Raw genomic sequence first — 10,862 nt, 5'->3', positions numbered from 1 at the left:
CAACATTATAATGTTAGAAAGCACAACTTATAAAGACAACCTGAAAGCCATAAACTTCCAGACGCCTATTAACAAAGCAGTCAACAGCTTAAAGCAAAAACTACTCCAATTCCAGGAGTGCTTAAAAATACAGCTGTGCAGAAAGGTTTGAATCTATCCCTTTCCTAGACAGGCAGTCCGAGAAGAGGTAAATTTAAAGACACGGGAGAATTAAATGGAAAAGTATATATATCAACTTGCTATTTTTTTCCCTACTGTTAATCTTTTTTTTTCCCCAGAGGATTTTTTATGCTATAGGGCATGTGTGCTCGCCAGAGAGACAGAGAGACAGAAAGTGAGAAGTCACCCCCCAGGAGGGGATGGCCACGCCGCAATCCCTTCTCCTCCATTCTCCTCTCGGGATCTTGGGCACACACACACGCGCCTGGCGTGAGTTTAAGCCACCGGGCCCGGGACTCAAACCGCAGTCGACTACGTGGAAGTCCAGCGACATAGCCATTACGCTAACTGCTGGTCCCTCAACTTGCTAATTTAACAGCTGTAGTGCAAAGCTTATATCGATCACACAGACAATAGACATTATTTCATATATATGTGGAATAGCTACAAAATAATCCTGTACTTGATTACAAAAAGAGAATCATTTTTGAAAATCATATTCTTGGATCATAATCTGCAAAATTAGAAATAAATAGGGGCCGCGGGACCAGCAGATGGCATAGTGGTTACATTGCTGGATTCCCACATGGCCAGCCATGGTCGGAATCTCGGACCTAGTGGACTGAAAATCACATTAAGTGCGTGTATGTGCGCATGCTCAGGATCCTGGGAAGAGAATGGAGGAAAAGGGATTGTGGCCTGGCCATCCCCCGGGGGGGGGGCGATTTCTCACTTTCCCTTTCACTGTCTCTGTCTCTCTCTCCAGTGAGGGCACATGCCCTATGGCAAAAACCTCTAATACATGAATGAATGAATAAATATTGGCTGGATGGTGATCACAGTAGCACCAGTAGATCCACGTGGCAAAGGCCCGGGTCCTCCCCAGACAGGTTGGGCGCACACAGGCGTGCTTGCTCGCCATCTGAGCTGGCTGAAGTTGGGGCTAGATCGCGGCATGAGGACCCTGTGGGTGGGTGGGTGCTTCTCTCTTCTTCTCTCATGGAAGAGCTATTAATAAATAAAACACAAACTTAAAAGGAAAAAGAATAAAAAAGTGACCAAAAAGTCTTAACTACTTGAAACTCCCAGATAAACTCTAGATCAAAGAGAAAATCAAAACTGAAATGAAATACTAGGAAAGCTCTGAAAAAAAGAAAAAGAAAACCTCTGGAGCAAATAAGTAACAATGTATGACAACAGATAGGTCAAGCTGCTTCACTGCAGCGGCCACCGTATTATCTATACGTAGCTATATGTACTTATGTATAATTAGGAATCCCAGAACATCATGTTGTAAACCTCAAACATTTACAATAACATGTATTTTTAAAAAGAGAAAGGAGGGGCCGGCAGGTGGCATGGTGGTTAAAGGTGCTGGACTTTTACATGGCCAACCACGGTTTATGTCCCAGACTTGGCATCTTGCTTTCTCTTTCTCTCTCTCACTTTCTCTCTCTCTTTCTCTCTCTTTTTCTCTTTCTGTTCCTCTCTGGTCAAATTAAAAGAAAGAAAGAAAGAAAGAAAGGAAGAAAGAAAGAAAGAAAGAAAGGAAGGAAGGAAGGAAGGAAGGAAGAAAAAAAGAAAGGAAAAATAATTCTTTTTCTTTTTTCTTTTTTGGGAGAGGTTTTTGCTATAGGGCACGTGCGCTCGCCAGAAAGACAGAGACAGAGAGACAGAAAGCGAGAAATCACCCCCCAGGGGGAGATGGCCATGCGGCAATCCCTTCTCCTCCATTCTCCTAGGGATCCTGGGCACACACGCACACACGCACTCACGCACACGCACCCGGCGTGAGTTTAAGCCGCCAGGTCTGGGACTCGAACCGTGGTCAACTACATGGGAGTCCAGCAACATAGCCATTACGCTCACTGCTGGTCCCAGGAAAAATAATTCTTAAGAAAAAAAAGGGAGGGGCCTGCAGGTGGTGTAGTGATTAAGACACTGGAGTCCCATGTGGCTAACTACTGTTCAAGTCCCACACCTGGTGGCTTAAAAATCATGCCAAGTATATGTGCATGCATCCCCCAAATCCCAGGAGGAGAATAGAGAAGGAACTGTGGCTTGCCCATCCCCTCTTGGGGAGTGATTTCTCACTTTTCCTCTCACTGTCTCTCTCCAGCAAGCACATGCACCCTATGACAAAAACCATTCGAAAAGAAGAGAAGGAGAAGGAGGAGGAGGAGGAGGAGGAGGAGGAGGAGAAAGAGAAAGAGAAAGAGAAAGGGAAAGAAAAAAAGAAAAAGGAAAAGAAGAGGAAAGGAAAGGAAAGAAAAGACAAAGAAATTAAACCCCTGGGGCTCAGAAACAGCCAAAGAGGAGATGGACCGTTGATGCTCCTAGGCTGAGGAGCTAAGTCAGCTTAAGTCTCAGTGCTCCTTACTGACAAGGGAACTTCTGGACAGAACCCCGAGCAGCTTTTCACATGGTCATGTTTTCATACAAGTTGCAAAAGGAAGGTGTTTTCATATTCTCTTTCTTGTACAGCTTTCCCCCACACCCGTCCCGTTATTAATACAGAAGCCATCGTCTCTGCGTACTGGCATCTGCCCATTTCCGTTCCAAACGCCCTCCTTATCAGGACAGCCAGTAGCCGGGGCTACCAGAAGGAGCCTTCTCAGACCACCCGTGTTTCTCCTCAGAGGACTGCTGGCCTTTTAGAAGGGCATTGCTTTATTGAACAGAGTCATCCTTTTGACGCTCAAAAAAACCCTCTCCAGGCTAGCCCCGCAGCTCAACTGGATTCTGACACGGTCCACCAGAGTTTGTGTCCTGGCCCCATCAGTCTGAAAAACAGCTGGACCCCTGAGCACGTCCCAGTCCCGATGGGATGGAGAAGTGCAGGAGAGGGCTATAGGATGACCGCACCCCCCCAGGGGTGCTCTCTCTTCCTCTCTCTCTCCCTCTGGTAAGTGTACATACCCTCTGGTGATTTAAAAAGCAAAAGCAAGAAATCCTCTCCCACATATTTCCAAACCCATGACGGCAGAGTGGGAAGAAGCAGCAGGAGTAATACCAGCCACACTGACAATGTGTGTGCGAGATTTTCGTCTCGCTCAGGTTTAATAAACACAAGAAAACGGGACTGGGTTTTGGTCATCCATCTCAGCGTTTCTCAAACAGGTTTCAAAATCCATTACCATTTTATTCAGACTCCAAAAGGAAAGGTTCCCTTAGGCACAAAGACTCTTACAGCGCTCAGACAGAAGAAACGGATGTGGAATTCATGTCTAAGAGCCTCAGAGCCAAGGTCCTGGCATCCAGAGGAAACAGGCCCACTCCGGCCCTGCCACTCTCGGGGTGAGCTCGCAGTGGGTCACCTCACTGCCGAATCTCGGCTTACCGCTTCGTGCAAGGACTAAATCAGATAGTGCCAGCCGAAGGCCCCACGGGTCTAGAGAACAACTGTTACTGCTACCCCGCGTCTCCGGGGAGCTTTTCTCGAGCTGTACCTGACACACGTCTGAACACCACAGTGATGAGCTGGGCCAGTCTTTCAAGTGTCTCCTCGGGGAAAGACGTCAAACGGCTCTCCCTGGGAGAACCGAGAAGCAGGAGGTACTCTACCATTCTAGCAGGCAGGGATGAACACGCTTGAGAAAGAACCTCTTTTTTGTTCAACAGACACTATCTTAAGCATGCAGTCATGAAACTATGAGGATAAGAGAGATGCCCAGACAGGGCAAGTCAGAACATACTGCATTAATTAGTACACCTGCCCAGGAATTTTTTTTTTTTTATTTTTTAGGTTTTGGCCACAGGGTACATGCACTCGTCAGAGAGAAACACAGAGAGAGAAAGTAAGGAATCACCCCCTGCCCCGGGGAGGATAGCCACACTGCAGTCCCTTCTCCTCTGTTTTCCTTCTGGGATTCTGGGCATGTATGCACACATGCCCGGTGTGATTTTTCCAGCTACTGTGTCCAGAACTCGAACCTTGGTCAACTGTGTGGGAATCCAGCGCTTTAATTACCACACTACCTGCTGGCCCCCAGAAATATATTCTAAGCAAGTCTCTGCAGTGCTAGAGCCACATGGGAAGATCTGGGGGCTTCCTATCCCTCCAGGTACACACGTGCATGTGTCCATGATCCCAGCTGACTGAGGACGGGGGAAGGTCACAGTGGAAAGAACTACTGGGGTGTCCCCTCCCCATTTCTCAGAAAAAAAATGAACTCGAAAAAAAAAAAAAAAAGGATATCAGACAAATCCAAGATGCACGTCCATGTTCCTATCAGACTAATATATCTCGTAATGAAATACTGCTCATCTGATGCCAAATGCTGGGGAATAAATTAACCAAGCAGTGATATAAACTGCTCTGAACTAAAGGGTCGGATTCAGTGATCGTGTAAAACCACTTCTAGTTTTTAAGATCTTATCATATTTTTCCACTCACAAACACTAAGGCCAGCATGGTACCCAGCCAGGTACGGTGGTGGGTACTTGGAGCCCAGGTGACGCCCAGTGTAAACAAACAAGCAGCGGCAGAATACACCCGTACGCACGCCCGGCAACCCCACTCCGAGGGCGGTACCCGACACAGAGGCAGACGTGTTTGCCCTGAGACAAAAGCTCTCACGGCACTGCCAGTGCTAACGGCCCAACCAGGAAACAACCGGTATCTAACCACAGTGGAATAAACAAACAAACGTGAGACCTTCCATGAGCGAGCCGGTGCAACCCGCCGGCAGCAGACACTGCTCAGGGACCACCATCATGGGAGCAGCAGATGGCGTAATGGTGACGTCGCTAGACTGCCATGCAGTCAACCGCAGTTCAAGTCCCAGACCTGGTGGCTTCAAACTCACACCGAGCATGTGTGCGTGAATACCCAAAATCCGAGAGGGGGAATGGAGGAGAGGAGGGGATTGTGGCATGGCCACCCCTCTGGGAGGTGATTTCTTGCTTTCTGTCTCTATGCCTCTCTCTGGCTCTCTGGCAAGGTGTGTGCGCCCTATAGCAAAAATATCTCAAAAAAAATAAATAAATAAAAATGAATGGGTCGCCCATCATGGACGTGCCACAGCAAAGCCTGTGAGGATTTGTGGAGACTCCACAGAGAGCCCAGGAATCCATCAGTCTGTCATAACTCAGGGTGTTTCCCTCGATGAAGCCAACCTTCTCCAGGTCAGACCACCAGTTCGCCCTCTTCTTTACTTTCATTTATTTCTTCCTCCCGTGAGAGACAGCACCCCAGATGAGGTCTTGACACCATGATCCACCCCAGCCCTCAGCCCAGCCTGGATGTGGGCAAGCTTGTGCCCAGGTTCTCAAGGTCTCTGGCTTTGAACCTGAACCTTCCCGGGTGGGGCTGCCTTGTGAAGCATCACATTACACGGCCGCACTGCCGCCTCCTCACCCCTTCTAAGTTTTATTTCTTTCATGAGAATGAGAGAGAGAGAGAGAAAGAGAAGGACATAGTCACCTCAACAGGGTGTCATGCCACAATCCACCTCCTCTCCCAGCCCTCCCAGTCAGCCAAGGGTCACAGGCACGTGTAGCTGGCATGTGCAGACCAACCAGGGAACCGAACCATGAGCTCACATACAGATGCAGCCTCCCTTGAGCAGCACGTTACCACTGCACTACCAAGCTGGCCATTTTCGTTTCACTGATTTTTTTAAGAATTACTTATTTAATTTTACTTATCATTATTATTATTAACTTACTATAGGGCGCATGCACTCACCAGACAGAGAGAGGGAGAGAGGGAAAGTGAGAAAGCAAGCTGCCAGGTGTGGGACTTACACCATGGTCGGCCGTACTGGAGTCCAGCACTTTAATCACCATGCCACCTGCTGGCCCCTCTCTGCTTTAATTTAACATGTTTAGAATCTTACCAAAGGACACATGCACTTGCCGGAGAGAGAGAAAGAGAAATGCCCCCGACGGGGCATGGTCATGCTGCAATCCTTTCTCCCTCCCCTCGGGATTTTGGGCGTGCATGTGTGTGCACCTGGCATGGTTTTCAAGCTGCCAGGTCTGAGACTTGAACTATGTGGTTGGCCATGTAGGATCCCGTCACCTTAACCACGAGGCCATGGACGGGCCCCATGTTTGTTTTTTATTGACACTAGTCAACCCACAGAAATCTGTCTCTCTCACATATATGTAAACGTCTGTGCAGAGAATTACGTATCTCTGAGATATGTTGCACTCACAAATAGAGTATGATGGGAAATAATGCCCATCCATAGCATATAAACCGTATGAAAGTGTAAGGCTGAGCAAAAGAACCCAAACAAGGGAGAACACATACTGGGTGGCTCCATTTAGAAAGTTCTACAACAGGCAGACCCACTCTCTGGTGTCAAAAGTCAGAATGAATAAATGCTACTCCTTGGAAGGGAAACAGTAATGAAGGCAAGATGAGAGAGGGTAGGGTTCTAGAACTTTCTATTTCTTAATCTGGTACATGGATGCATTCATTTTATGATCATTCAGAAGATGTGCATTTGTGATGATCCCACTTCACTGTACATATGTATTTATTATTGATCAGGTCATGGGAAAGCCATGATCTATTCTTCTATGAAAAATGACCTATTTTTCTATGAAAAATGTGTCATGACTTTCCTGGTAACCCAATATTTGAAGATATTTTATATTCTAGCATATTTGGAGTGTTATGTTTTATATATTACACAAACAATAAAGAACACAATCACACGGGACCAGCAGTTAGCGTAATGGCTATGTCGCTGGACTCCCATGTAATCGACTGCGGTTCGTGTCCCGGACCCGGTGGCTTAAAACTCACGCCAGGCACGTGTGCGTGCGTGCTCAAGATCCTGAGAGGAGAATGGAGGAGAAGTGATTGCAGCGTGGCCATACCCCCTGGGGGGTGATTTCTCGCTTTTTGTCTCTCTCTGTCTGTCTGGCGAGCGCACGCACCCTATGGCCAAAAAAAAAAGAAAAAAAAACAACCTCTCCCCCAAAAAAGAAATGGTAAGAACACAATCACAAATATACGAATGTGTTATATACAATATTTCTAGACATAGAATGTTTCTATGAAGACTTATTTTAAAAACTAAATTAGGAGGGCCAGGCAGTGGTACAGCCATAAAAACAAGATGCTCTGTGAGGTTGACCCGCATGGGAAGGTTCCGGATCCACATCTGGAGATTCCTCTAAACATATGCCCACGAGCCCAGGGTCACATCATAAGGACCCTGATGGGAATACCTTCTCTCCCCCCCACCCTGCTGTCTCTCTCTCACTCATGAAATAAATATTATAGATAAACGTAAAACCTTACATTAGGAGCTAACCGGAAGTGAAGAAACTAGTGAATACATTTACCACTTTCTGGCTGAAGGAGCACAAAAGCTGGAATCCACACACATGCATGCACACACACACACATGCACATGTGGTTCTCAACGACGTTGTTTCTGCAGGTGTCCCGTCAGCCCCCGCACCATCATCAATTTCTCCCTCTCGGCTACATCAGCTGAATGCTAATGTGTTTTACTGCTTTCTATTTTGCAAAGAAATTCAAACCAAAGCTGCTGTCAGCCCGTCTTCCTCTACCACTCCTGACCCCGCAGTCTCAGGGTTTGATGGCATGTACACACACTCGCTCTGTCCCTTCCTCAGCCTGTCTCTTTGCCACCTGCTGCAGCTGGGCTTCTATCCTCTCCAACCCATGGCAGAAGCTTGTGGCAAGTCACGAGCAGCCTTCCAGACTGTGGGTCACTACCTGCCCTCACTTTCCTGAGCCTCTCGAAGGACTTGGCACCATGGCCCCTTCCCTCTGGATGGTCCCCTGTACACCCGTAGACCTCACCTGCCTGGTGTCCTCCCATCCTGCTGCTCCTCCTCAGTTTCCAAAGTCCACCTTTGCTCACCGCGGACATGTTGGAGAGCTCCCGAGTTTGGTCTAAGGTCTTCGCTCTCTTCCATCTTTACAACCTCCCTGGAAGCTCAACCAGCCCATGCTTTCAATTCCGTCCATGGGCTGATGGCCCAGATATTTAACCTCCATTCCCTGGTCGTCATGTTGATGGCAAAGTCTTTTTTATTTTTTTGGGGGGGTGGGGGGAGAGGTTTTTGCTACAGGGCGCATGCGCTTGCCAGACAGAGGGAGACAGAGAGACAGAAAGCGAGAAACCCCCCCCGGGGGGGGGATAGCCACACTGCAATCCCTTCTCCATTCTCCTCTCGGGATCTTGGGCACACGCGCACGCGCGCCCAGTGTGAATTTCAAGTCACCAGGTCCGGGACACGAACCGCGGTCGACTACATGGGAGTCCAGTGACATAGCCATTACGCTAACTGCTGGTCCCGATGGCAAAGTCTTACGGACTCTCAAAACTGCCATGTCAAGAACTTTGGACCTCACTCCAAATCTGACCGAGCTCCTCCCCAACTCCTTCCTGCCTCGTGACCTGCACAGCTGTTTGCCGTGGTATTCAGACCCTCAACCAAGAGCTGTCCTTGATTATGCCCTGTCCGTCACACCCCACATCCAACATCGGCATCCCCTGTTAGCTCTGGCTTCAAAATATTGGGTTGTCAGAAAAGTCATGATGTGTTTTTCTATGCAAAAAGGCATTACAACTTTTCTGATGACCCAATACATCCGTGTTTGACCACCTTTTACCTAACGCTCTAGTCCAAGCCACCACTCTCTCTCACCCAGATATGACACAATAGCATCATTAGCCTCCTTTAAAAAAAAAATAAAAAAAGAATAAAAAGTTCAGTTATCTATAAAAGAGAGAAAAAGACACACGCTCCCACAGTCCCCATGCCACAATCCACCCACAGCCTCAGCCTGCCTGGATCATAGCCCGTGATGCACAGCTGGCATTGTGGAGGTCCCAGGATCCTCCATGTGGTGGGGCTTGGGCCCTGACTGGCCTTACTGCCACTTTTTCCCACTGTGTCAGATTCTCCACCCAGACACCAAAGTAGGCTTTCTAAAACTATAGATCAAACTGGTTACTTCCCTGCTTAAAGTTCCCCAGTAGCTACCCACTGCACCTAGAATAAAGTCCAGGCTTCACGCCATGCTCCGAAAGGCACAACCTAACACGGCCCCTGTTGACCTCCTCTCCTAGGCTCCTGGATCACTTGGCTCCGGCCACATCTCTGGTTTCTTCCACCCTCACACAGGCTTCTCACTCGCAGCCTTTGGCCCGGATAGTGTCTCTGCCTGGGACACACTCCCTAGACATTCTTTTTTTTTTTTTAAGAGGGTTTTTTGTTGTTTTTTGGTTTTGTTTTTTTTTTTTGCCATAGGGCACGCATGTTCACCAGAAAGACAGAGAGAAACAGAGAGACAGAAAGCGAGAAATCACCCCCCAGGGGAATGGCTACACCACAATCCCTTCTCCTCCATTCTCCTCTCGGGATCTTGGGCATGCACGCACACGCGCCCGGCGTGAGTTTAAGCCACTGGGTCAGGGACTTGAACCATGGTCGGCTACATGGGAATCCAGCGACGTAGCCATTACACCAACTGCTGGTCCCGACACGCTCCCCAGACTTCTACAGGAGTCTCTGACTCACTTGCTCAGGTCTCTGCTCAGATGTCAGCCATGCTGTCAGGCAGGGACCTCCACGTCCTCTCTCCCCCACCCCCAGCCCCGTTATCCTCCGCCCTGGTTATTCACCTCTTTGCCCTGACCTCTGCTGGAGTCACATGGCTACACTGGTTTGCTACGTGTGGTTTGCCTTCTCCGTGACTCAGTAAGCGCCAAGGAACAGATAATGGACCTGCGGCTGAGGGCAGGTCGTAGAAGACCCTGAGAGATTAATCAACCTCTGTAATGACTGACACTTTACACTGAAGACAGAGGTGTCAACACGTTTATAAAGAAGAGACGGGGGGCCTGCCCTGTGTTTCAGTGGCTAAACACAATGCAGTGGGAGCTGGGTACCACGTGGCCAACTGCGGCTTGAACCCGGGCCTACGGCTTGAAAAATATACGGGGCCAATGTGTGTTTCCCAAATCCTAATGGGACGGAGAAATGGAGGAGAAAGGGCTGTGGTGTGACCATACGCAGTGAGAGGTGCTTTCTCTCCGCCTGGTGCATGCATGCACCCTCGGGCAATTGAAGAGAAACCGTGGTCATTAAGAAAATGAAAATAACATCAGCAAAGGTGGCCAACATACCGTTTTCTGGATGACAGAGGCTGTTCGTGAGGATGGGAGGGTCAGGCCCCTGGGGCAGGGAGGGGCAGGGGGCAGAGCTCCAGGACAATAGACTGCCCCTCGTGCTGCCCCTCGTGCTCCCGAGCCTCATGAGCCAGTGATCGGACAAGGAGGAACTGGTGGAGCCTGCAAGGAAGCACAGACAGGAACACTGAACCGAGCCCACCAACTCAGGGTCCTCCATGAGCTTCTCATGGCCAGATGCCCACCCGCCCCACCCCTCACAGAACCAGGACAGAACTACAGAAACCAAAGCTAAGGCCAGGAGAGGAAACCTGCACTTGGGTATCCCCATGACCAAGCTTAAAAGTTTGGAGAGCCGGACAAGCCAGGTGACATGGTGGTTAAGGTGCTGGATCCTACGTGACCACCTGCACGGTTCGAGTTCCAGAGCCAGTGCCTTCAAAAATATGTCAGGTGCTTGTGCGTGCATCCCCAAAATCCCAAGAGGAGAATGCAGAAGGGATTATGGCATGGCCATCCCCTCAGGAGATGATTTCTCACTTTGCCCCTCTCTCTCTCTCTCTCTCTCTCTTT

At 48.9% G+C, this 10,862-nt stretch overlaps 1 protein-coding gene across 1 annotated transcript in view; it reads right to left on the bottom strand.

The window, feature by feature from the left end:
* USP43 (ubiquitin specific peptidase 43) overlaps positions 1-10,862 on the bottom strand; it is a gene marked incomplete at its 5' end in the record, with an annotated part of 98,860 nt that overhangs the window by 13,162 nt on the left and 74,836 nt on the right. The window contains one exon of the mRNA XM_006156428.3: positions 10,287-10,451. Coding sequence (XP_006156490.1) covers positions 10,287-10,451 — 165 coding nt within the window. The remainder of the gene's footprint in view (positions 1-10,286; positions 10,452-10,862) is intronic.

This window comes from Tupaia chinensis, unplaced genomic scaffold (genome assembly GCF_000334495.1).
Source record: "Tupaia chinensis unplaced genomic scaffold, TupChi_1.0 Scaffold000493_1, whole genome shotgun sequence".
NCBI classification, from domain to species: Eukaryota; Metazoa; Chordata; class Mammalia; order Scandentia; family Tupaiidae; genus Tupaia; species Tupaia belangeri.
This window is presented reverse-complemented; position numbering and strand designations above follow the sequence as displayed.